The sequence below is a fragment of the Sphaerodactylus townsendi genome, linkage group LG02, assembly GCF_021028975.2.
Source record: "Sphaerodactylus townsendi isolate TG3544 linkage group LG02, MPM_Stown_v2.3, whole genome shotgun sequence".
NCBI classification, from domain to species: Eukaryota; Metazoa; Chordata; class Lepidosauria; order Squamata; family Sphaerodactylidae; genus Sphaerodactylus; species Sphaerodactylus townsendi.
The window spans coordinates 177,216,698-177,244,325 of NC_059426.1; the positions used below are offsets into that span (position 1 = coordinate 177,216,698).

Below are 27,628 nucleotides of genomic sequence, written 5' to 3' on the forward strand. Positions count from 1 at the left end.
TTGCCCAAAAGGAAGCCAGGCTGGGGAGAGGCTGAAAAATCCCTCCTCTAGGAGGCGCGGAGTTGGCCTGAGGCCTCGTTCCAAAAGATGGTGAGGGACAGTAAAGTAGGTTCTGGTTTTTATTCGTTCGTTTACTGGCCTTTATGGATCTCATCATCCTATATGTAGCCTGAGTTGTTGTTGTTACTAGAGCTCATAAATAAACTGTTTACCTGGGTTTCCATGCCTCATTTGCAGTCCCATCCAAGGGGGGGATCCGCCACTGAAGATGGCACAGCGCCCTTACAGGAGAGAAAGGGGGGATATTTATTTATTTATTTTTATTATATTTATATACCGCCCCTTTCCCTGAGGGCTCTGGGATATAAATCCAAACTCTTCTTCTTACGTGTGACACGTGCCCATCAAATCCCGTTGCTAAATTACGTGATAGTGTAAACTCTCCTGAAGCGGTTCACCAGTGTAAACGCACACAGGCACACACATTCTTTTTGTTGCAACCATCTCCAAAGTTGACAGCACGCGTTTTTAACAAACAGCAGAGATTTAATCACAGCGCCCTGGGTGGGCAGCAGCACATTCAAACCACAGCACTTTTCAAGCAAAGGGGTCACAATGATTAGATTCAAACCGGGATCCGTCAAGTCCCCATTCTTCAGTTGTACAAGACGTTAAGACTGAATAAATAGAACAAACTTTGCTGAGAAAGTTAAGTACCACAATGACACGGAACAGCTCTCCCAGCTGAGAATAGCCCTCTGTGGTGCACTGAAGCCTTGTTATGATTTTCTACGCTTTTCAATAATAGCCTTCATTTATTTGCAGTGCCCTGAACATGCTGCAGCAGTTGGGTCTGTCATACATTTATTGTCAACAAACGACAAAAAGTGCTAAAAACCTGACATGTAAACCAGAAGTGCCCGACTCCATTCACCTCCTGAGAGCAGGATTTTGGACATCTAGTATGCACTGAATATGGCAGAATCTTTCACCTGCAAACATAAATACCACCTTGTTCAAGCAGGTAAGGGATGTGTCTGTAAGAGAGAGAGATTATACTGGAAATCCTCTTTAAGCAGGGACAAGGGGTCTCACACATCCTGTTCCTAAAATAACTGAAAAGTATCTTGCATATCCAGGTTTGCTTGTGGGCATTACCTGCAGGGGTGTCCAAGGTGTTAAAACAGATGTCTGAACCCTACTAATTTTGACCTAAACAGAACCAACCGCACAAGCTACCCCAGCCGGGAAACTGCCCCCACGAGGTACATTCATGACAACAGTATGACCATCAAGCGTGATGATCTTGCATTTATCATTCCCAAACCCGTCAGAACCGTTTGGCTACCCAGAAGAAGCAGCCCAAACTTCTAGAAAAATACAAGGCAAGAAAATGCATCAGGTAAAAATATAGACCCTTTGGTTTAGAAAACCATCTCCCTCCGTAATATTCGTCCACTCCCTGCTAACGAGAGTCGCAGAGTGCGAACAGTAGGAAAAGTAGGTTTCTGTCTGCAAAGAAACCTAAAAGAATCCGTCTGCAGCATTTCAATATTAGTTGCCCCCTTTTTGGAGGCGATCCTCCCATTTACAGTAAATATTTGCTTTCCACGAAGAATAGAGACGGCGGCAAAGCTCCCTCCACCAGAAGTCGGTCTGTCGCAAGAGATCACGGGCCGGCAGCTTCTCAGTTGTAGAACCTCTGGTACATGTAGTTTTCTTCAGATACCGAATATCCGAATTTTTTATAAAAAGCCACGTTTTTCGGCAGGCACTCCAGCGTGATTTTGTAACAATTCAGTCGCTTGCTTAGCAGTGTCAGGGTGGACGTCAGTCTAAAGACAAGAGGGGAAAAGATAATCATTTAGCCTTTATTTGGCATAAACAGTATAAAATCACATCTAAATCGCATCAAAATACAAACTTGCAACATATAACAAATGAAGTTGATTCATACATACTGTTGCTTATGGGATATTTCCAGCAGAAAGTTCGCAGCCATTTTACAGAATGTAGCATCAGAATTATTTAATAAGAACGATAGTCTGCTTAATTCATCCAGCTCGCTAGGTATCATAGAAAGCAACCTGGATTATTTGACTCTAATACTTGCCGATTTAGGACAACGGAATAATTGGTGAGTTAATGTTTCTAATTGATTTGCACCACATGAACACACCCTTTTGCACATTTCTAGATTGTTATATCTACCTCGGAAAAAGAGTTAGCGCTTTGAAAAAGACGGGTTTTGCCAGAACGGCTTTTATGAGAGGGCAGGAGCCTTTTACAGAGGAAGGCGCAAAGCCCCAATCTCACTACTAGTCAGCACTGTGGCACTACATCAGTCACAGGAAGCCGGTCCAGCCGTCGAAGCAGATGGGAAATTCACAAAAGCCAGCCTGGAAACCGGCTGGAAAGCTTGATGCAGACGGGACGTTTAGAAGGAAAACAGAGGAACGCCCAGTTTTAATTTCTTTTTAATGCTTTCCAGCCAGAAATATTTTTTTTATTTTGGCTGAGTTGGCTGAGATGGCCCAGTTAACTTTGCTACTTGAAGCAAAGAACTTATTTAAAGTTCATAAGCATAAGCATTTTATTGTCATTGTGCACGCACAACGAAATTTACAGCAGCATTCCTCGATGCACACAATTTCAGACTCATACCCCATCCTCACTTTCCCCTTCCTCCACCCATCCCTACACAGCCCCAAACACATCAACACGAAGCCACGGAGTTCAGCATAGCCACAGCTCTAGAGTAGAAGCTGTCTCTAAGCCTCTTTGTCCTAGTTTTGATAGACCTGTATCGTCTGCCGGATGGTAACAGTTCAAAAAGAGTGTGCTGGACAATTGGAAACCCTTGACAGAATGGCTAGATAAAACAGAAAAAAGAATAAATTGATCACTAGTGGTTTTGAAGGCAAAGGATTGTTAAATTAAGATCCAAGAGAAAAAAGTGAGACTTTATGTTAATAAGGATGCTAAAGATTTAATTTTGTTGTGATGCTTAACAGCCAAGTGCTGGTAGTGTAAGGTTCAAAGGTTAATATTTAAGAACATAAGAACTAGCCTGCTGGATCAGACCAGAGTCCATCTAGTCCAGCACTCTGCTACTCGCAGTGGCCCACCAGGTGCCTTTGGGAGCTCACATGCAGGAGGTGAAAGCAAGGGCCTTCTGCTGCTGCTCCCGAGCACCAGGTCTGCTTAGGCATTTGCAATCTCAGATCAAGGAGGATCAAGATTGGTAGCCATAGATTGACTTCTCCTCCATAAATCTGTCCAAGCCCCTTTTAAAGCTATCCAGGTTAGTGGCCATCCCCACCTCCTGTGGCAGCATATTCCAAACACCAATCACACGTTGCGTGAAGAAGTGTTTCCTTTTATTAGTCCTAATTCTCCCCCCCCAGAATTTTCAATGGATGCCCCCTGGTTCTAGTATTGTGAGAAAGAGAGAAAAATGTCTCTCTGTCAACATTTTCTACCCCATGCATAATTTAATAGAGTTCAATCATATCCCCCCTCAGACGTCTCCTCTCCAAACTAAAGAATCCCAAATGCTGCAGCCTCTCCTCATAGGGAAGGTGTTCCAATCCTCCAATTTGGTGTAGAAGTAACTGGAAGTGTACATGAAATAGGTACTTTGTGAATTTCTGTCTTTGTGTATGTTTTAGACTTCGATTTTGAAGTACAAATTTTAAAAATTGGGGGAAAACTATGTTTCTCTTTATCACTTGTACTTCTCAAGAATGTAAAGAGGAGCGTGAGGTTTTATTTACTTAGACATTTTATTAATCTACAAACACCGGCTTCAAATAGACTCACAAAGTAAACAAGTACCCCGCACTTGCGCCATAAAACCAAGCACAAAATTGTCAGTGTTTAGAACCAGCAAGAACACACACAAGAGAACTGCAAAGAAAACAGGCTTAAAAAAACAATATTCACCAGCAAAAAAAAAAAATTAGCAGAGAAGGTAAAATGGGAATTATAAACCAGCCCACCGCACCTATTCAAATAAAGATGAATATCCTTTCCGTTAAAAGCCTGGGTAGCGAAATGTTGTGGCTTGGTGCTGAAAAATGAGGTAGGCCCAGAGGTGGGATCCAGCAGGTTCTCACCAGTTCCCGAGAGTGGGTTACTAATTATATTGTGTATGCCAAGAGGGGGTGACTAATTGGGTCTGCTTTTCCCTTAGAAATTCCAAAAATCATCAAGTCCTGTTGTTTCCTCTGTGGCTGGTTAGCGAAGGTAGAAAACGGGATATTTCTCCCTATTGGGCTGTTTTAAAAACATGTTTTAGAACTACGGTAAAGTTCCTTGTTTAAGGAAAGTCTCCTTCTTCTGATTTCTAGAAACAAAATTAAGTATTTGACAGTATTAAGTATTTGACAGGCAGTCAATTAGAGGAGAAGCAGTTGTTTCTGTTGGCAGTAGACGATAGGACTTGCTATGAGTTTAAATTATGGACAGAAAGATACCAGCTGGAAATTAGGAACTTTTTTGTACAGTAAGAGTTTTTTTACAGTAACAGAGAAATTATTAATACCCTGCCCCCGGAATGACCGGCCACGCCCCTGTCGTGCCCCGCCCAGCCCCATTGGGGCTACGCCACTGTTTGAATCCCAACACCATGGGAACCTGTTACTATAATTTTTGGATCCCACCCCTGGGTAGGCCCCATGGAGGGTGGGGGGCACTGCCTGAAAGAGCTCTATCTCTGTGTGCTACCGCTCTTGCGCCTCTGCAGGTGGGCATACAGAACAGACCTATGGTGGTGGAAAGGGTTGTTCAGTTGCAGGTGACTTCTACTGACCCCATGAGTATTTCAAGGCAAGAGACCAACAATGGTGGTTGGTCATTGCCTGCCTCTGCACAGCAACCCTGGTCTCCCATCCAAGCACATATGTCAGAAGTGCTTTGATTGTGTGATCCAGGGGATTGGAGCAGTGACGGGATCCAAAACTTTTAGTGACAGGTTCCCATGGTGGCGGGATTCAAACTGTGGCGTAGCGCCAATGGGGCTGGGCATGGCATGACGGGGCGTGGCCGGGCATTCCTGGGCGGGGCTGTGGCAAGGATGCAGCCGCTGCGCCGGTCCTTGGGCGGGAAACGAATGCATGCAGGCGCAGGCTGCCACACACGCCGGTGCACCTCCTGCTAGACTGCTTCAAGTTCTGCGCGCTACTGCTGAGAGGAGGGGCGTAACGGAGGCCAAAATCACGTGGCAAAATCACCAATTAGTAACCCCCTCTCGGCACACGCAAATAATTAGTCACCTATTCTCGGGATCCTGTGAGAACCTGCTGGATCCCACCTCTGGATTGGAGCCAGCATGGTGCAGTGGTTAAGAGCAGGTGGATTCTAATCTGGAGAACCGGGTTTGATTCTCCACTCCTGCACCTACATGGCAGAGGTTTATCTGGTGAACCAGATGAGTTTCTGCACTCCTACATTCCTGCTGAGTGCCCTCGGGCTAATCACAGTTCTCTCAGCACTCTCTCAGCCCCACCTGCCTCACAGGGTGTCGGTTGTGGGGAGAGGAAGGGAAAGGAGCTTGTAAGCCGCCTTGTGTTTCCTTACAGGAGAGAAAAGGGGGGGGGGTATAAATCCAAACTCTTCTTCTTCATGGCCCTTGTGGGCTCTTCCAATTCTATGATTCTACTAACCAGGACTGACCCTGCTGAACTTCCAAGATCTCACTAGCCAGACCAGGGATGTGGGTGCGTGTACATCAAGTGCTTTCAAGTCACAGCTGACTTAGGGGCTTTCCCCACTGACAGAGCTGAACTGGTTTCTACCTAGGTTCGCCTCAGTGAATCCCCACTGCCACCGAGCTCAACATTGTTTTGTCTCAGTCCCCCCTCTCAGAACGGCGACATCCTTGTCGCAGTTATGAACTACACTTTTCTGCCGGAACAAGGTCGATACCGCTTCGAAGCTTCAAATTGGGGAAGCATCGAAACGACACCTCATCCGTTCAACCAATCACAAGCCGCTTTTGTGGCATGCGCAGAGCGGGAGAGTTGTGGCAGGCAGAAAGCGCATGTAACTGTAAACTGCAAAAACTGTAAAAAAAAAAAAAGAACGCTCCCGTTTCCCGCCGTAACACAAGCGCCAATCACGATCGAGGAGCGAAACAGGCACCAAGATGATCCCGCCCACTTAGCTCGGTTCCAGGGGGCCAACTCCGGTTAACAGTAGGGGACAGCCTGGAATCGCCCTCCACTGAAGGGAACCGAATTGACCTTGGCTCCCTTCTGTATTGGGGAAAGCCCCTTACAATGACCCAACAGGGTTTTCAAGGCAAGAGACTAACAGAGGTGGTTTGCCACTGCTGGCCCCTGCACGACGACCATGGTATTCCCGGGTGCTTTCCATTCCACATGCTAACCAGGGCTGACCCAGTTTAGCTTTCGAGATCGGACCAGTTCAGGCCAGCCTGGGCCAACCAGGTCAGAGAAATTAGTCGTGATGCCGTTTTCTGGACCAAGAAACCCATTTTTGATTTGACCCCGAGACCTTGACCTCCCAGGGAGTCACAGTGACAGCTATCAATAGATACTTACAGTTTCCCGAGCTGCTTCCCTCGACACTCCCCGCTTACAACAACATCTTCAATGCGTCCCCTCTGTGGAAATGGGCAACAAATTCTCGTCAGCTGTGTTCAGCAAGAGTAAATCTAAGGGGGCGAGGGCACAGGGAAGTCCCAATGAACTTAATGGGGCTTTTTTTCCAGAGCAAAAACAGACAGAATCCACCGATGCAAAGAAAAACACTTGTGATAAGGATTTAAATGATTAAATGTTTAAATGATCGGATGCATTTACCAGTTACACGTTTCTGTATGCCTTTATTTACTTCATCTATACCCGGCTTCTTTGTGATAACAACCGTTTCCCCACAACAAACATACCTTTGCACATGAATGAGTGAACTTCTGTTCTATCACTAATGTTGCAGTAGCCACAATCTGTCCCAGATTTGTATCTTCTACCACCGTCACATAGTAGTCTCCAGAACTCTTCATGTGCTCAAAGGTCTCTGTGGAAACAGGAGGAGGGACAGCCTTGGTAAGGCAGGCAGCGGGCTTCTTCCCAGCACCCTTTGGTTACTCAGAGCATACCCCACTGAATCTAAGCAACATGGGTGGAGCCCTTGTGAAGCAACTGGAGCATGCAGCTCGCTGAAAAACATCAGAAGAGCCCAGCTGGATCAGGGTCCATCTAGCCCAGCATCCTGTCTCACAAAGTGACCAGCCAGCTCCTGTGGACAGGGAAAAACAGGCCAAAGAGGCCAAGGCCTTCCCCTGAGAAGAACATCAGAAGAGCCCTGCTGGTTCAGACCAGTGGTCCAAAAAGTCCAGGCTCCTGTCTCACACAATGGCCCACCAGTTCTTCTGGAGGACCAGCAATAGGCCATAGAGGCCAAGGCCTTCATGAGTATGTAGGAAGAGCCCTACTGGGTCAGACTGGTGGCCCAGCAACAGGACATAGACGCCTCATTAGAATATTGGAAGAGTCATAAGAACGTAAGAACTAGCCTGCTGGATCAGACCAGAGTCCATCTAGTCCAGCACTCTACTCGCAGTGGCCCACCAGGTGCCTTTGGGAGCTCACAGGCAGGATGTGAAAGCAATGGCCTTAAGAACATAAGAAGGAGTCTGCTGGATCAGACCAGAGTCCTTCTAGTCCAGCACTCTGCTACTTGCAGTGGCCCACCAGGTGCCTTTGGGAGCTCACCTGCAGGAGGTGAAAGCAATGGCCTTAAGAACATAAGAAGGAGTCTGCTGGATCAGACCAGAGTCCATCTAGTCCAGCACTCTGCAACTCGCAGAGGCCCACCAGGTGCCTTTAGGAGCTCACATGCAGGAGGTGAAAGCAATGGCCTTCTGCTGCTGCTGCTGCTGCTCCCAAGCACCGGGTCTGCTAAGGCATTTGCAATCTCAAATCAAAGAGTCCTCCTGGATCAGACAGTGGTCCATCCAATCCAGCATCCTGTCTCACACAGTGGCCTCCACAGGTCCAACAAAAGGGCCCAGAGACTGAGTCCTTCTCCCGGTGTTGCCTCTCAGCCCTGAGATTCAGAGATTGACTGTCTCTGAATGCGGATGTTCCCTTCATTCACCATAGCTAGTTTTCACCAGAACACTAATCCTCGGAATCTGATACGTTTAGGAAGTCATCTTTGCGGCCATCACTGTATCCCCTGGCACTAGGACATTCCCCTAGCAGTGGATGCTCTTGTGACCTAGTGTTTTGAGAGAAGGAGAAAAAGTTCTGTCAACTTTCTCTACCCCGTACATCGTTTTATAAACTTCTATCATTCGCCACGCACACACAACCAGCCGTCTCTTGTCTAAACTGAAAAGTCCCAGATGCTTCAACAAGGCAGACAAGCTGGTGGATTGGCCAAAGACAAGGGAGAAGAGAAGACTTATAAAATCACAGAGTTGGAAGAGACCCCTAAGGGCCATCCAGTCCAACTCCCTGCAATGCAGGAACACACAATCCAAGCACTCCTGTCAGATGGCCATCCAGCCTCTCTTGAAAAACCTCCAAAGAAGGAGACTCCACCACACTCTGAGGTGGTGAATTCCACTGTCGAACAGCCCTGACAGTCAGGAAGTTTTTCCTGATGTTTAGGTGGAATCTCTTTTTTTCCACCTGAACCCATGACTCCTGGTCCTAGTCCCTGGAGCCACAGAAAACAAGCTTGTTCCCTCAGCAACATGACATCCCTTCAAATATCCTTGTTTGACTCCCTTTTTTACCTGGACTGGGTTTGATAGAAATCCCCTATGGTCTTTCACCTGGCATGAGTTTTGGGTGTGCAGTTGTTTAATCAGGAAGAGAAGTCTTGGATCGATGTTAAGCGCTGCAAGTTTTCTCCAGAGTTTTTCTCTGTTCACAGAGTCGAATGCTCCCTTGAGGTCCAAAAAGGCCACACTTAGTTTGGAAGAGCTGTTCTTGGAGTATGTATTAGCTAAGTGGGCCAGGACCTGGGCCTGGTCTAGTGTTGATTTCCCCTTGGAAAAGCCCACTTGTTCAGGGCCGATAATACTGTTTTGCTTTGACCCATAACTCTAATCTAGTCAGGAGAAGCTTAGCATATAGCTTCCCTATAATAGAGAGCAGGCTAATGAGTCGATAATTTGCTGGATCGTTTTGGCCCTTCAGATATCTAAACATGGCTATTGTGTCACCTCTTAACCTTCTTTTCACCAAAGTAAACATCCCCAGCTCCCGATGCCTCTCTGCGTAGGGCGTGGATTCCAGACCTTTTACCACTTCCCTGGTGGTGACCTCTCAGAGTTCTCCCTAAGTATTTCAGCAAGGTCTGATCAGGTGACAGGTGTCACTTCTAGGTGACCAAGTGGGATCTAGACCAGGAAAACTGGAAGGCAACCAGAGACTCTTCTGTGGCTTGAGCTGCAACAGTCTTGGGCTGCAGATCCCGTGGAATTAGCAACTCTGCACTTCTTCCCAAGCAGCAAAAGACAAAAGTACTCACTGGTGAATTGCTCCGGGCTCACAGCTCCAGTGTCCGTCAGCTGACCCAGAACTTTCAAAAAGCCTGCAACAGAAAAGACGGTTTTTAGAGATGTGTCACCCAAATAGTGATCAGCGTCAAAACCCACCGGACAAGCATTGCTGGGACAGGCTACGACATACGGCCAGAGCAGCAGGACGTGTGTCGAGGGGCTTGTGAGGAGGACCTGAGAGGAGGAGGAGGAGGGGGGGGGCATCCATTGAAAATGCTGGGGGGAAGAATTAGGACCAATAAAAGGAAACACTTCTTCACGCAACGTGTGATTGGTGTTTGGAATCTGCTGCCACAGGAGGTGGTGATGGCCACTAACCTGGATAGCTTTAAAAGGGGCTTGGACAGATTTATGGAGGAGAAGTCGATTTATGGCTACCAATCATGATCCTCTTTGATCTGAGATTGCAAATGCCTTAGCAGACCAGGTGCTCGGGAGCAACAGCCGCAGAAGGCCATTGCTTTCACCTCCTGCATGTGAGCTCCCAAAGGCACCTGGTGGGCCACTGTGAGTAGCAGAGAGCTGGACTAGATGGACTCTGGTCTGATCCAGCTGGCTTGTTCTTATGTTCGAGGAGGAGGAGGAGGAGGAGTTTGGATTTATATCCCCCCTTTCTCTCCTGCAGGAGACTCAAAGGGGCTGACAATCTCCTTGCCCTTCCCCCCTCACAACAAACACCCTGTGAGGTAGGTGGGGCTGAGAGAGCTCCGAGAAGCTGTGACTAGCCCAAGGTCACCCAGCTGGCGTGTGTGGGAGTGTACAGGCTAATCTGAATTCCCCAGATAAGCCGGCAGAGCTGGGAATCAAACCCGGTTCCTCCAGATTAGATACACGAGCTCTTAACCTCCTACGCCACTGCTGCTCCCAAAGAGGCAGCGTCGTTCCCACGGGGTCTTCCAAGGACAACAAAATCCCAATGCGCATTGAAAGAAACTCGCCCTCCCCTGGGCCACAAGGACCCGCTCTGCTCTTCTGGCAACTCCTTCCTCACACAACAGATGTAAACACGGGACGCACAAGGTGCAGCAGCTTCCCCACAATAACTTGGAACAGGCTCAGTGACTCCCTTGAACTATCTGCAACCCGCTGGCAAAGAGGCAGAACCCGCTTAGTTTGCATGCCAGGGATCCAACAGCCCCTGCAGCTATTGAGTTGGCACACGAGCTGAGGGCACGAAGCCATGTTGCATGCAGGAATGCAAGCAGCGTTCCGATCAGGGCTCTCCATTCCAAGACTGAAGGATGGAGTCTACCAACTTTCCCACTGTCACCTGCTCACTGTCTCTCCCCTCATTACAGTCCTGGCTGGATTTTTGTGTGAGCATGTATCACAATACTAGTTTAACTGCCCCAAACATCTGGCAGATGTATCCATCTCCCAGCAAAACACCTGGCACGATCCAGCCCTGAGGTTTTAATGGGAAAAGCTTCAAAGGCAAAGTCAACGATACGTTCTCTTGAAGAAGAAGAAGGAGGAGGAGGAGGAGGAGGAGGAAGAGGAGGTGTTTGGATTTCTATCCCCCCTTTCTCTCCTGCAGGAGACTCAAAGGGGCTTACAATCTCCTTGCCCTTCCCCCCTCACAACAAACACCCTGTGAGGCAGGTGGGGCTGAGAGAGCTCCGAGAAGCTGTGACTAGCCCAAGGTCACCCAGCTGGCGTGTGTGGGAGTGCAGAGGCTAATCTGAATTCCCCAGATAAGCCTCCACAGCTCAGGCGGCAGAGCTGGGAATCAAACCCGGTTCCTCCAGATTAGATACACGAGCTCTTAACCTCCTACACCACTGCTGCTCCCAGTGGCTGTAAAGTCAAGGGAGGATTTGGTAAAGCCAAACCGAGGACCCGGGATGGTTCCAAGCAGGCTGGTGGAAGCAGCTCACGGGGTTGATTGTTTAGAATGGACAGAGTCTTGAGGAAGAGAAGAGGAGTTTGGATTTATATCCCCCCTTTCTCCCCCTGTAAGGAAACTCAAAGGAGCTGACAATCTCCTTTCTCTTCCTCCCCGCCCCCCTCCACAATAAACACCCTGTGAGGTGGGTGGGGCTGAGAGAGCTCCGAAGAACTGAGCCCAAGGTCACCCACAGCTCAAGCAGCAGAGCGAGGAATCAAAGCCGGTTCTCCGGATGAGAGTGCACCTGCTCTTAACCACTACACCACGCTGGAGGAGGAGAACCAGCTCAGTGGCAGAAGTCACGGTCTCCCTGCACAAGTTCTGTGCCCTGACATCTTCACCTGAAAGGAGGGCAGGTGTCAGGAAGGGACTTTTCCCACCTAAGATGCTGAGATGGAGTCACGGTAAACTCTGTTTCTCAAGCCAGGCACTTAGTCCAAAGCCCCCATTCTTTCACTTACAATCCTACCGTGTTTCCCCGAAAATAAGACAGTGTCTTATATTAATTTTTGCTCCCAAAGATGCGCTATGTCTTATTTTTCTGTGTTCTGTTTGTCGGGCATGCTTCCAAACAAAAACTTTGCTACATCTAACTTTCGGGGGATGCCTTATATTTCGCACTTCAGCAAAACCTCTACAACGTCTTATTTTCAGGGGGTGTCTTATATTCGGGGAAACAGGGTAGCATAATTTAGTGGGCTGATGGTATCAAGCGGTTTTCACAGGCCACTTTTAGGCCGGAGAAGAGTTCTGTGAAATTGCTCTCCCCATCCCGGTGTGATGTACTGGTTAAGAGAACTGGCCTCTAATCTGGTCAACCGGCTTTGTTTTCCCGCTCCACCACATGAAGCTTGCTGGTGACCTTGGGTTAGTCACTGTTCTCTCCGAACTGACTAAGCCCAAACTATTTCACCAGGTGTCTGTTGGGGCGGGGGGTGGGGTGGGGGGTTGATGGTAAACTGCTTGGAGAATTTTTAAAAGGTAGAGAAAATGTAGGGTATAAAAACAAACTCTTCTTCATCATGGCTCATTCAATAAAACATCTTGAACTCTTCTCTAGCTCAGGCTGAATTTACCAGCATGCCGACAGAAGAAGAAGAAGGAGGAGGAGGAGGAGTTTGGATTTATATCCCCCCCTTTCTCTCCTGCAGGAGACTCAAAGGGGCTTACAATCTCCTTGCCCTTCCCCCCTCACAACAAACACCCTGTGAGGTGGGTGGGGCTGAGAGAGCTCCGAGAAGGTGTGACTAGCCCAAGGTCACCCAGCTGGCGTGTGTGGGAGTGCCCAGGCTAATCTGAATTCCCCAGATAAGCCTCCACAGCTCAAGCGGCAGAGCTGGGAATCAAACCCGGTTCCTCCAGATTAGATACACGAGCTCTTAACCTCCTACGCCACTGCTGCTCCTCTAAATTCCTCATGCAGGACACTACAAATCTCTTACCATTTTCATTTACCTCAATCGTAAATTTCATTTACCTCTGTTGTTGTCCCCAATGCATAGAGGTCGCAGCACCAAACCCTCACCGGGGTCTGCGGGAGAAATGGCGGGAGAGAAGGTAACGTTGCTCTGGCTCCAGTCCAGCTCCTGAAGCAGGCGGGGGTCATACAGGGGCACGCTGTTGGCTGTGATCGTTGCCCCAGGCATCATGGCCGCGGGACTGCGGCAGTAGGCCTTCTGAAATGCAAAGACACGCCTTTGCTCAAACAGATGCTGCCTGGAAAGGCTTTCAAGGGCTGGAGTGTTGTGGGGTTTCCGGGCTGTATGGCCGTGTTCCAGTAGCATTTTCTCCTGACGTTTTGCCAGCATCTGTGGCTGGCATCCTGAAGATACCAGCCACAGATGCAGGCGAAATGTCAGGAGAAAATGCTGCTGGAACACAGCCACACAGCCTGGAAACCCCACGACACTCCAGTGATTCTGGCCGTGAAAGCCTTTGACAATACTTTCAAAGGCTGATTCGTCCTTGCTTTTTAAAAGCGTTTTCTGTCTTTCGATCCCAGCACGCCCAGGAGGAGAAGTCGATCTATGGCTACCAATCTGAATCCTCCTTGATCTCAGATTGCAAATGCCTTAGCAGACCAGGTGCTCGGGAGCAGCAGCAGCAGCCGCAGAAGGCCATTGCTTTCACATCCTGCCTGTGAGCTCCCAAAGGCACCTGGTGGGCCACTGCGAGTAGCAGAGTGCTGGACTAGATGGACTCTGGTCTGATCCAGCAGGCTGGTTCTTATGTTCTTATGAGCAGCGGCGGCGGCGGCGGCGGCAGCGGCGGCGGCAGCAGCAGCAGCAGAAGCAGCAGGAGGAGGAGGAGGAGGAGGAGGAGGAGGCCATTGCTTTCCCATCCTGCACGTGAGCTCCCAAAGGCACCTGGTGGGCCACTGCGAGTAGCAGAGAGCTGGACTAGATGGACTCTGGTCTGATCCAGCAGGCTAGTTCTTATGTTCTTATGTTCACGCCATTCTCTGCTTTCGGGGAAGACGAGGACAGTTTGATTCTCAATAAAATAATCCGTAAAACGCAATGATTTGTTGGGCTTACTCCATTAACAATCAATACAATTCAGAATCAAAAGTTTGCATCAGGATCCAACGGCACTTCCAAGAAGTGCACACCAGGCTTTTCAGAAAGTGAGCAGGGCCATTGTGAGGCAGGACTTGTTAGTGGCTGCCTTCGTCCAAAGGAAGGGGTTTTCTGCTGGAGACCTGGTAAGGACCTGGGCTTTCCACAGCCTGTGGTTCCATTCTCCCTTCAGCCTTCCCGCCTCCCCAGGAGGTTCGAGGAGAGAGGTGCTCCATTTTGGAGGTGGCTCTCACCAGCCACTCTCAAAATTCCTAAGGTGCCCATAGGCCCAAAAAAGTTGGGGACCCCGGTTTGTCTAATAAAAGGACGGAACTAGTGCATTTTAAAAGTTCACTAAGGTCGATTCCGCACTTGCGTTATCGACCTAAGTTTGAGCTGCGTTCGACCTAAGTGCTCCGCACAACCACTGGGATCGACGTGGTTTTGTACCAGCTTCGCCCTGTTTAACGGTCAGATTTCCGACGCCAGCTGGGAACTACTGCTTTTTCAGGGAACCATGCTCGAACTCAGCTCGATTAGTCCCCCATTCAGCCAATCACAGCTGAGTGTTTCGAACATGCGTACAGCTGGCCAATCAAAAAACGCCACCTTCGTCCCTCCATTCCTGTGGCAGTTTTTTTTATAACGTGTGTGGGGATAGATGGAACATGGCCGTAGAACAGTAGCCAATCGGAACGGAGAAGAGGCACAGGATGATTCCGCCCTCCAAGCTGGGATCAAGCTGGTTGCAGGGGGGAACAACAATGGCTTCGACCTAGGTCAGTACCCTTCTCAGGGAACTGGGTCAAGCCTATTTTACTCATGTGCGGAATCGCCCTAAAATACCGGTATGCCTACGATCAGAATTAGATCAGTTCTCTGAGCGTAATCAGTCAGGTTTTGGAGTTGCCAACTTGGGTTTGGAAATAACTGGAGGTTTGAGGGTGGGATTTAAGGAGGGGGAAGGACCTTGGTTGGCTACAATACCCTGCAGTCCACCCTCCCGAGCAGCTATTTTCTCCAGGAGAGGTGGAAGAACAGTTTTAAATCAAAATAATAAATAAATAAATGGTTCACACAGTCTGGAATTGGCACCCCTAGCCAGCATTGTTTCAGGGCATCATTGCGGTCTTTTCATTAATTAATTCTGCAACTGTTTCTGTGGTTCTCTTGTCAGATCATGAAAAGAGGTTTTGATGGATGCTGATCCACACAGTCGGCTGCAAAGGTAGCAATAAGCAGAGCCCACCTGTTAGCGCTCTCTCTCTCTCTCTCTCTCTCCTCTCTCTCTCTCCTTTTTTTTAAAATGGGTTTTATATACCGCTCTACCCCCGGAGGGCTCTGAGCGGTGTACAACATAACTTCCTCTTACAAGCCATACAAACAAAACCCCATTAAAATTAAATTAAAACACAGCGATAGATTAACAAAGATGACGTCACGCAATAACCCCAATTAAAACCCTCCCAAAGAGGGGGGAAGCAAAACAGAAAAGTGGGTCTCATAGATGACAATGGGAACTCCGAACCGAAGGAATAAAAGGGACACTTCACTCAGTGACTGGACACTCCAAAAGCCCGGCGGAACAACTCAGTCTCACAGGCCCTGCGGAATTCGCCAAGATCCCGCAGGGCCCGGACAGCTGGAGGGAGAGTGTTTCACCAGGCAGGGGCCAAGGCTGAAAAGGCCCTGGCCCGAGTGGAGGCCAGTAGCGTCATTGAGGTGCCAGGAACCACCAGCAAATTGGCCTCTGCTGAGTGCAGAGGCCGAGTAGGGACATATGCGGTAATGCGGTCCCTTCCCTTTGCAGAGAAACAGTAAAAAGGTGTCATAGATTCAACAACCTGAACTCCACAGGGACACGACCCCTGCTCATATGAGATCCTTTGGGGAAAACAGATGACAGCACCCCTTTTTGCCTTTAAAAGTGGAATTGGCCCAGACTTGCACTGCTGTTGCCTCCCGTCCCCCCCCCCCCGACCAAAAACGCCACCCAGTTCACCTTTTCTTGGCCTGCCACCTTTGTCCGAAGCACTCTACCAGGCAGGTCAAAGCTCAGCAAAACACACAATATGCTTGAACTACATATGGGGGTGGGGTGGGGCAGGAGGGCCCACATGGTTCGGCTACCGAGTTTTCCTTGTTCCTCTGGCCTTCCAATTTCCCTTCAACTGTGCCCTGAATTTCTCATCCCCCCCCCCCGCTTTCTTCTTTAGCTCCCAATTTTAAAGAAAAGTTTAATATAATAAAGTCACAAACTCAGCGACCGAACGATCGCAAAGCGGCAGCTTACCTTGACATCTGTGGCGCAACGAAAGTTAATAAAAATTAGTGTTTGCTTTTTCAACAGACCAGGGTTTTGTTGAGTGCAAGCTTAGACAAACATTCTAAGTTCAATCTGCCTTTTAAGATAAAGGCCCTTTCGAGAGCAGCTTTACTTTCACAGGCGCGTTTTGTGCAGCAAGGACACCTGTGCTATATTCTGTAACGTGCGTTCTAATCTTTACAGCCCATTCAAGAAACACTAACGCTTTTAGAAAGCAGGCGCTATTAGTGTTGCCGAGAGACAAATGTGGTGCAGACCGCCATTGCTACGGGGTTTCATCAGAGAAGAATCTTCGATGGGCAGAACAATTGCATCTTCTTGGCGCACAAGCAGTAAGTTACACGCTGGCTCGACTTAACATCCTTTCTTCAGAGCGCTGCTCTCGGAAACTTCAGCGCCAAACAGTCTGGCAGTGAGCTCAGGAAACAGGCGCTCCACCAAGCCGAGTCATCAAGCTACCTTTCAAATGGCATGCCCGGAACTTTGCAGCAATTGGTTCAGGATGTGCCAAGCAATCTTGACTTTCACTGCAATTAACACTTAGAATCGTAGAGTTGGAAGAGACCCCAGGGGCCATCCAGTCCAACCCCCTGCCATGCAGGCACACACAATCAAAGCACTCACGACAGATGGCCATCCAGCCTCTCTTTAAAAACCTCCAAAGAAGGAGACTCCACCACACTCCCAGGCAGGGAATTCCTCTGTCGAACAGCCCTGACTGTCCAGAAGTTTTTCCTGATGTTTCGGTGGCATCTCTTTTCCTGCACCTTGAACCTAGTCTCTGGAGCAGCAGAAAGCCTGCTTGCTCCCTCACCAACATGACATCCCTTCAAATATCTAAACCTTCTCTTCATCAGACTAAACATCCCCAACTCCCTAAGCCCCCCCTCGTAGGGCATGGATTCCAGACCTTGCACCATTTTGGTTGCCCTCCTCTGGACCTGTTGCAACTTGTCAATATCCTTCCTGAACTGTGGTGCCCAGAACTGCACACAACATTCCAGGTGAGGTCTAACCCATGCAGAATAGAGAGGTACAATGACATCCCCCGATCTAGGCACTACACTCCTATTGACACAGTCCAGAATCGCATTGGCTTTCTTGGCCGCTGCGTCACACTGCACAGGACCTACCCCCCAAACACTGGACAACAACAACAACAACAAGAAGAGTTTGGATTTATCTCCCCCCTTTCTCTCCTGCAGGAGACTCAAAGGGGCTTACAATCCCCTTGCCCTTCCCCCCTCACAACAAACACCCTGTGAGGTAGGTGGGGCTGAGAGAGCTCCGAGAAGCTGTGACTAGCCCAAGGTCACCCAGCTGGCGTGTGTGGGAGTGCACAGGCTAATCTGAATTTCCCAGATAAGCCTCCACAGCTCAGGCGGCAGAGCTGGGAATCAAACCCGGTTCCTCCAGATTAGATACACGAGCTCTTAACCTCCTACGCCACTGCCCATTTGACACCAGAAAGCCTTCCAAAAGAAGTACATGAAATGGCATGGGAGGGGGCCGATGCTGAAAGTGGGGGGAGGGATCCTAAAAATGGGCACGGGCGGGCTCTTGGGCATTCTCACTTCTTTGTTCTTTGGCCCAATTTTCACCAGGCTCCAAATACCCATTCAGGTGCTCACTCAGGTGGCAGACGTTACGTGGCCTGCTCTGGCACAACACTCCCAACACAGCTTAATGGAACCACGCTTCCCAACTGAGAGCCAGCATGGTGCAGTGGTTAAGAGCATTGGACGAATAGCTGGGTAGCCTAGGTTCGAATCCCCATCTGGTTGCGGAAGCTCGCTGAGTGGTCTGAGGCCATCGCATCCTTTCAGCCTCGCCTACCTCACAAGGTTGTTGTGGGGGTAACATGGAAGAGCGGAGAACAACATCAGCCACTTGGGCGTTGCCCTGGGGAGAAAGGCAGGCACAAATAAACTGAATGAATAAGCACACTCTCCACGAGAGCCAGTGTGGTGTAGTGGTTAAGAGCAGGTGCGCTCTGATCTGGAGAACTGGGTTTGATTCCCTGCTCTGTCACTTGAGGTGTGGAGGCTTATCTGGGGAACTACACTAGTTTGTGTACTCCAACACATGCCAGCTGGGTGACCTTGGGCTAGTCACAGTTCTTCAGAGCTCTCTCAGCCCCACCCATCTCACAGGGTGTCTATTGTGAGGGGGGAAGGGAAAGGAGATTGTAACCCCCTTTGAGTCTCCTTACAGGAGAGAAAGGGGGGATATAAATCCAACTCTCCTCCTCCTCCTCCTCCATGGGGCAAGTTCCCACCCCACAGGAGGAAGCCGCACAGTTCGCCTTTTGCAGAAGCCCTGGTCTAGGGCAAATAGCCCTTCTGCCCCACAGCTCTCTGCACATGACCCAGAATATGGGGAAAGCAACATTTCATAGCAAGTATAGTTAAAAATTTGGCTAAAGTCATACCATTTGGACCCCCGCCAGAGAGCACACGTTTGACGTCATACTGCTTGTTTGCAGTCCATCGCCTTTTCAACGCCAGCGTCTCACTTCCTCCTGCACACACAGATACTCACCACGCTCCAGTCAATTAACAACGATTAAGCAAATAAAAGGAAATGTTTGCTGGAAAAGGTGGAGGAGAAAGCCAACCAGGAAGCGGCCGGCTGTTTCTTGGCTCTTTCCCACTTTGCCCGAGGACGCTACTTCTTCCTCGTGCCAGTCTCCAAAGCTGGAGCAATCGTGATTTCTACGACTGACTTGCTCCAGGAGCTCAGAAATCAGCCTGCCTCCCACTCGACGAGGAAAGGCTTCAGATCCTTGTCCAGGATCCCTGCCTTCAGACATTAAGCATGTAACAACTAGAGGCAAGGCCTTTTCAGTGGCAGCGCACCCAACTGGGGAATGCCCACTGCCACATCCTTTTAACTGCCCAGGGGAATTCCCCTTGCCCCCACAACACATTTGATATTATTATTGTTGTTGTTGTTGTTGTAGGTTTCACAGCTGCCAGATCTTTAGCTGGTTGTTGGCCTTCATTACAATTCAAGCCTCACCCAGAGGCCTAGGAAGTTGTAATGTATTATTATTGTTGTTGTTGTTGTTGTTGTAGAAGTAGATTTCACAGCTGCCAGATCTTTAGCTGGTTGTTGGCCTTTCATTACAATTCAAGCCTCACCTGGAGACCTAGGAAGTTGTAATGTATTATTATTATTATTATTATTATTATTATTATTATTATTATTATTATTATTATTATTATTATTATTATTATTATTACTATTACTATTACTATTATTATTAATGTATATTTCACAGCTGCCAGATCTTTAGCTGGTTGTTGGCCTTTCATTACAATTCAAGCCTCACCTGGAGACCTAGGAAGTTATAATGTGTTGTTGTTGGCCTTCATTACAATTCGAGCCTCACCTGGAGACCTAGGAAGTTGTAATGTATTGTTGTTGTTGTTGTTGTTGTAGATTTCACAGCTGCCAGATCTTTTAACTGGTTGTTGGCCTTCATTACAATTCGAGCCTCACCCAGAGGCCTAGGAAGTTGTAATGTATCGGCGTAGTGATAGATGCGGATCGGCGGAGCTGCCTTCTGAATTTGACAGATGTTAATTTTGTCAATTCGAAGATGTTTCAAGTGCTGCCCTAGTGTTTTCGGGATGGCGCCCAGCGTGCCAATTACCACTGGGACAACCTCAGCTGGTTTGTGCCATAGACGCTGAAGCTCGATTTTCAAATCGCAGTATCTAGTGACCTTTTCGTGTTCTTTTTCAATGACCCTGCTGTCACCGGGGACTGCTATGTCGATGATGGTCACTTTCTTGTCCTCGATCATGGTGATGTTTGGTGTATTGTGTTTCAACACTTTGTCTGTTTGGATCTGAAAGTCCCACAGGATCTTGACCTTCTCATTTTCCATTACTTTCTCTGGACAATGTTCCCACCAGTTCTTAGCTGTTCTTATGTTGTAATTCTTGAATAAATTCCAGTGGATCATCTTGGCCACTGAGTTGTGTCTCTGTTTGTACTCAGTCTGGGCAATCTTTTTGCAGCAGCTGAGGACATGATCTACAGTTTCATCAGCTTCTTTGCACAATCTGCATTTTGCATCATCTGAGGATTTTTCAATTTTGGCCTTGATCGAATTTGTTCTGATGGCTTGCTCTTGGGCGGCTAAAATCAGGGATTCAGTTTTCTTTTTCAGAGTTCCAGTTGTTAACCACAGCCAGGTCTTTTCGTTGTCTCTCTGTATACGAAAGTTCCACAGTATCTTGGCTTGCTGATTATCATCATCATCATCAAATAATAATAATAATAATAATAATAATGATGATGATGATGATGATGATGATGATGATGATGATGATGATGATGATGATGATGATGATGATGATGATGTTGCAATTCCTGGTGACAGAAGGATTGATGAGAAGCAACTGGAAAAACTTACACGATACAAGGATTTAAGGATTGAACTACAAAGACTCTGGCACAAACCAGTAAAGGTGGTCCCAGTGGTGATCGGCACACTGGGTGCAGTGCCTAAAGATCTTGAACGGCACTTAAAAACAATTGGCGCTGACAAAATCACCATATGTCAGCTGCAAAAGGCCACCCTACTCGGCTCTGCACGCATTATTCGTCGATACATCACACAGTCCTAGATGCTTGGGAAGCGTCCGACGTGTGATGTAATACAAAATCCAGCATATTGATCTTGTTTGCTGTGTATAACTGTTTTGTATAATAATAATAATAATAATAATTGCTGCTTCCGCACTTGCTAAAATGCTGCCTTATTCCATTGTAGTTTTATTTGGCTGTTTCATAATTTCTCAGTAGTTACTGTGCTGCTTAATTTTGGATTTTAAAAGAATCACCTGAGAGCCATTTCAGGGACATCAGATGGCAGAGTGAGATATGTCTGGTTTTACAAAGGAGCTGTCGCTGACCTGGATGGTCCAGCCTAACCTGATCTCATCAGACCCTAGAGAAGATAAGGAGGGTGGGCCCTGGTTAGTGATACCTGAAAAAAAAATGGAGAGGTGCAAGTCCAGTAATCTAACAAAGAAAAACAAAACACTCTCCAATGGCCAATGTTGCGGTGATGCTATTAATTATATTGTGATGTAAAATGCAACAATGTAGTACAATTATGCACTCACAAAAAAACAGGCCAACCCCCACTAATGTATGCTACAGTATATCGTACGTGGAGTATCACCTGTTACAATGATCAACTAAGCACATTAAGCACTATTAGCAACACGGTCATTCAAGAGTCGCCTTTTCTCTCAGCAGGGGTGAACGCTCCTGTTCCAACAACATATTGCGACAGACCACTCAAAACGCCTTGCGCTGTGTAACGCCACCACTTTTTACTTGCGTGATACAAAGTCTGTCCGGTGCTCTTGCAGAAGGCAGCGTTCATTTGTGGTCGCAAGTATCCTCAAGTAGCCTTCCCAAGAGTCCCCAAATTGCTTTCCTCGCAATGCTGCAATGCTGTTTGTTTGTGAGTTCGCATATTTGAATTACAGTGTTCCACTTTACATCACAATATAATTAATAGCATGACCCCAACATTGGCCACTGGAGAGAGTTTTGTTTGTTAGATTATTGGCCCTGGTTAGCACTTGGATGGGAGCCACTGAGGAAGACCAGGGTCATGGGTAAATCACCGTGGAACGTCTCTTGCCTGGAAAACCCTCCTGGGTTGCCAAGTCAGCTGTGACTTGACAGCCCTTTATACACACATGCTAGAAGCTGAGATTGCACAATCAGCTGGGGGGGGGGGGAGTTTCAAAAAGGTTGAATAAGAAATACCAGTCAGAAGAGATCTAGATGTACGGCAGTTTGGTTTTTAACATAGCATCTATCTAAATAAGTGCACCCAGAGGTGGGATCCAGCAGGTTCTCACAGGTTCCCAAGAGTAGGTTACTAATTATTTGTGTGTGCCGAGAGGGGGTTACTAATTGGTGATTTTGCCACATGATTTTCGCCTTAGTTACGCCCCTCCTCTCGGCAGTAGCGCACAGAACTTGAAGCAGTCTAGCAGGAGGTGCGCCGGCGTGCGTGGCAGCCTGCGCCGGCGTGCATTCGTTTCCCACCCAAGGACCGGCGCAGTGGCTGCGTCCTTGCCACAGCCCCGCCCAGAAATGCCCCACCCCCGGAATGCCCAGCCATGCCCCTGTCGTGCCCCACCCAGCCCCACTGGCACTATGCCACAGTTTGAATCCCACCACCATGGGAACCTGTTACTAAAATTTTTGGATCCCACCACTGAGTGCACTTCTCATGTATGCCTCACTGGTATCCCACACAATATCATTTTTAACCTCGTTATTGAGGCTGATGTCAGGAAACCAAAGTAATTTCTTTTTTGCATTTTTCCACTAGTTCTTTCAAAAACCAATTCATTCGTTTCCCACATTAGCGTTGTTGTTCTCCTGTCATTAACTAATAATGATACAGCGACCCTTGGGTTCGATATCGATTTTTTTATGTTTTCAACATTAAGGCACCTGTATATCCAGATCATGTCAATTCTAGCAAAGGACTTGTGGCTATCTGAATAGAAAGTATAATTTTTAGAAACCGGATTTCTCATTCTCTGTACATCAAATAAGTTAACCCTTTCAGAAAAAAACACAGGCCATCTGCCTTTTTAAAAAACCACATTGTTAGTTTTTTGGTCCAGCTCTGCGTTGTTTTTTGGTCCAGTTCTGCGTTGACCACTTCATTCAGACCCCCCCTAACACACCAACTTTCATAATCCAATTCTCTGCCACCATTTCTGTTCATTCCTGATTTCTGTTTCTTTTCATTTTATGTTGCCAACGTGAGTCACCACTATTATCCCATTCGTTTGTGAGACTGAGGTGTTATATAACATTCTTGGGACTGGGGCTAATAGATATTTAAGTTTTCCTTGTGTCTCTTATACACACCCATGCATGCTTGCAAGTAAATAAAAGACAACTCCTGAAAGGTACAATCAAATTCCAATTTTGCTACATAGGGCCAGCCCAAGGTAGTTTATTTATTTTATGCATCTTTATCCTGCTGTCTCTCCAAAGGAGTGCAAGGTAGCGCACATTTGTCTTCCCTCCTTTGGTATTACCCTCAAAACAACCCTGTGAGGTAGTTTTGACTGAAAGTGACTGATCTTAGTCCAACACTTTACCAATACACAAGGGACCAATAGTTCCCTGTAACCGGTTGGGTGCTGCAGGATGGCTGATGTACTCCTAGAACAGTGATGGCAAACCTTTTTGAGACCGAGTGCCCAAATTGCAACCCAAACCCCACTTATTTATTGCAAAGTGCCAACCCGGCAATTTAACCTGAATGCTGAGATTTTAGTTTAGAAAAAATTGGTTGGTTCCCTCTTCCTCCACCCCACACGTTCGAGCAGGGGCCAGCCTGTTCTAGCCTCCAGCAAGTCCCGCGCACACCACTCTGTGCCTCTCTAGCATCTCTGCCTCCTCTGCGCCCCTACCCCTTGGGCAACAGCCACCCAGAGCAGACACCAGGCCCGCCAGCCGAGTACTCCCTGCTCACCGCGGTGCGCACACATCGTGTTCAGTGACCCAGGCCAGCCTAGGTGTGTGTGTATGTGTGTGTGTGTGGGGGGGATTTTCCGCCCCCCACATGATGAACTCTGTGTGCGTGTGCCCACAGAGAGGGCTCTGAGTGCCACCTCTGGCACCCGTGCCATAGCTTCGCCATCACTGCCCTAGAATGGCCAAGAAAGGTCACAAAAAGATCTGCTCTAGTTTAAAAAATGGTTTCATGAGATGTTTTTTACCTAATAGCTTCATTTCTGGACCTCTTCCTAGTCCATGCTCTGTTTCTAGGACACAACCAAACTTGGTCATATGCTAAGGCAAGGAGGAAGTAGCTCACGTTTTTAAAAAAGGAGGATGTTCCCCTCTGGCTCTAGGATTTCTAGCTTACCTAGAAACTGAGGAAAACACAGCACACCTTCGTGGCACCTTAAGAAACTAAAGTTTCAATCCGTAATCAGGAGGTATCTTCAAGGTGTCACAAAACTCCAGTTCACTATTGATATGATAGATGAACGTGGATTCTCTGTCACGGCAGTATAACTTCGCACCACGCAGCAGCACCAAATCTGGAAGCAATTCACTTACCTATTGCTGGTCTTTCTGGGGCAATGGACATCTCCCCATACCTTGTGAACCTCTGTGGTGGGTGTTATGAAAGTTATAAAAGTGGCTATCCAAGTATATTTGTTATGGCCCAATCCAGAGGTCACCGTAGCCGGGGATGGTGTTGCTGCCGTGTGGTGCAGGGAGGCAGCGAAGATCAGGAAAACCCCGGCTGCCTGAAACCCGCCACAGCCCAAAACAAAGTTCAAGGACGATGCCGGGGGCATTCCTGGGCTGAAAGCCCAATGGAACTAAAGTGGACCCCACCCAGGGAAGGTCCCTAGTTTGCCCCCAGCCACACCAGTGTCCAACTTCAGGCAGGCACAGTTAAGAACATAAGAACAAGCCAGCTGGATCAGACCAGAGTCCATCTAGTCCAGCTCTCTGCTACTCGCAGTGGCCCACCAGGTGTCTTTGGGAGCTCAAATGCAGGAGGTGAAAGCAATGGCCTTCTGCTGCTGCTGCTGCTCCCAAGCACCTGGTCTGCTAAGGCATTTGCAACCTCAGATCAAAGAGGATCAAGATTGGTAGCCATAGATCGACTTCTCCTCCATAAATCTGTCCAAGCCCCTTTTAAAGCTATCCAGGTTAGTGGCCATCACCACCTCCTGTGGCAGCATATTTCAAACACCTATCACACGTTGCGTGAAGAAGTGTTTCCTTTTATGAGTCCTAATTCTTCCCGCCAGCATTTTCAATAGATGCCCCCTGGTTCTAGTATTGTTCTTTGGGCAACAGCCTTTTCTGGGTCAGGCGCCACCAAGCTGTGCCGGCCATTTGCCCTCCTTACCAAAGTACGTGGCACTCGCCTCAGTCGGGTGGGCAAAGCCCACAAGCCAATTCACCCCCGGCCCGATCCGGCTGCCTATCTTTACGGCAGGGTTCCCACTCTTTTTTTGAGCCTGCAGTCACATTTGGGGTTTTGGAAAGGGGGTGGTGAATGTCATTTCAAAATGGCTGCCGCAGGAGGAGGAGCAAAGCCAAAAATGGCTGCCGCAGGAGGTGGAGCTGAATGAATGACTCACCTCACGTCTCCTAAGGAAAGCCTACATGGGAAATGGAACCACCCACTGCCAAAGGGGAGTCGACCTGCTTGGCAGTTTTCCAGTAGAAAACCCTTACTTTTGAACAGGGTAAGTCACCAACAAGGCCTGCTTCACAGTGGCCCCAGCCACTTTCTGAAAAGCTTGGTGAGCAACAAAGGATGTACTGGGGGGCACCACGTCGGAGAACCTCACTTTAAGGTGCCACAAACCTCCTGTTATCACAGTTGCACCTTGCGCTCTAAAGAACACACCTGTATGACATCCACAGGAGACCTTGACACATTTTTAGATGTATTTTTAGATGAGAAGCAAAATACGGCAAGATGAAGCTGGTGCTTCCCCCCCTCCCCACCTCCCCCCCACATATATATATATAACCTGCCCCTGTAAAAATTCCCCAGTACATTCTTTCTGACATTCTTTACCTGTCTGATGAAGTGGGCTGGGACTCATGAACGTTCAGATGGAAATAAACATTGTTAAACATTGTTAGTCTCTTAGTGGTGTTGGTCTTTAACATTGTAAGTCTCTTAACGGTCTTTAACATTGTAAGTCTCTTAATGGTCTTTAACATTGTTAGTCACTTAATGGTGTTGGTCTTTAACATTGTAAGTCTCTTAACGGTATTTAACATGGTAAGTCTCTTAATGGTCTTTAACATTGTTAGTCTCTTAATGGTGTTGGTCTTTAATATTGTTAGTCTCTTAACGGCCTTTAACATTGTTAGTCTCTTAATGGTGTTGGTCTTTAACATTGTAAGTCTCTTAATGATCTTTAACATTGTTAGTCTCTTAATGGTGTTGGTCTTTAACATTGTTGGTCTCTTAACGGTCTTTAAGAGGAATAGCGATACCCAGCCTACCTGGCAGGGCTGTTGCCTGAGAGGACTAGGCTGAAGAGACGGACACTTTTCCATTAATAAAATAGGTGACCGGGGGGGGTGGGGCATGATAAAGGTTTGTGCATTTGTGCATGGGGTGGGAGGGAGATGACGGGACTTTTTCTCCCTCTCCCCAAATACTAGACTTTGAAGGCATCTGAGGATGCTGTCCGGCAGTAGATTCGGGACAGACAAAAGGTTGATGTACTTGCTTCCACGGCCAGAATCACCAGGGCGTTGTGGGTTTTCTGGGTTGTATGGCTGTGTTCCTGTAGCATTTTCTCCCAATGTTTCGCTTGCATCTGTGGCTGGCCAGGCGAAATGTCAGGAGAAAATGCTACTGGAACACGGCCATACAGCCCAGAAAACCCACAACGCCCCCTAGACAAAAAGTTTCTTCAGTGTCTGAAGTGTGGAGTTTGCTGCCGCAGGATGCTGGGATGTAGGGAGCCTTAAGAGGGGAATTACACATATTTATGGGGGGGGGGATCCATTCATGACTAAAGGAAGCCTCCACATCCAGAAGCAGTCAACCTCAGAGTGCCAGCACCAAGAGGCAACATGAGGGGAAGGCCTCAGCCTCTTTTACCTCTTGCTGGACCTCCAGAGGAGACAAGATGCTGGACTGGACGGACCGTCACCGATCTGGTCCTGCAGGGCTCCTCTTGCGCTCCACCTGCCTCCCTTTCCAAGATTTCTCTGGGCAGCCACAAGCCAGAAAGGGTCCCTTTCTAACCTTGGAGAGCACCAGCTCTCAGCATCACACGAGAGCGATACCCAGCCTACCTGGCAGGGCTGTTGTATGTCCAGAGAACCACGTGCGTGAATGAAGGGCTTGAAGCCCCCCCAAAAGGAACAGCTAAAAGGGGCGATCCGTATCATCGCCAGCGATGAGGCACAAGAGAGGGGGCTTGGGAGGAAGGCAGGAACCGCGACTCAAGGGCTGAGGCGCTCTGCACATGGCCAGAGGCACCCTTCTTGCAGGGGTGGCATCAACAGCTGCCCTGCCATGGAGGGAAGGGGGGGTAGGATAGGAAGCGCGTGCACGAGGGCAACGACCCCCCCCCATTCCGCCTCCCTCAGCCCTCTCCCAGCGCGCGCGCGCATCACGTCACTCACCCTTAACGGCCCCGCACACCCGCGCGCGGGCGCACCAACGCCTCAGACTCGCGACGCCGGTCTTCAGGCGGCGTTGACCGCGCATGCGCCGAACTGGACCGACGTGGCCAGTCCGAGGGGGC

The 27,628-nt window shown here is 48.3% G+C and overlaps 1 protein-coding gene across 1 annotated transcript; it reads right to left on the reverse strand.

Moving 5' to 3' along the window:
* Positions 1 to 525: 525 nt before the first annotated feature.
* GNPNAT1 (glucosamine-phosphate N-acetyltransferase 1) lies at positions 526 to 27,628 on the reverse strand. The gene is made up of 6 exons (XM_048486096.1): positions 27,507 to 27,628; positions 12,907 to 13,105; positions 9,511 to 9,573; positions 6,914 to 7,041; positions 6,567 to 6,628; positions 526 to 1,835 (listed from the first exon to the last, which is right to left on the reverse strand). The coding sequence occupies exons 2-6, from the start codon at positions 13,076 to 13,078 to the stop codon at positions 1,688 to 1,690; spliced, it is 573 nt and encodes a 190-aa protein (XP_048342053.1). The 5' UTR covers positions 13,079 to 13,105; positions 27,507 to 27,628; the 3' UTR covers positions 526 to 1,687.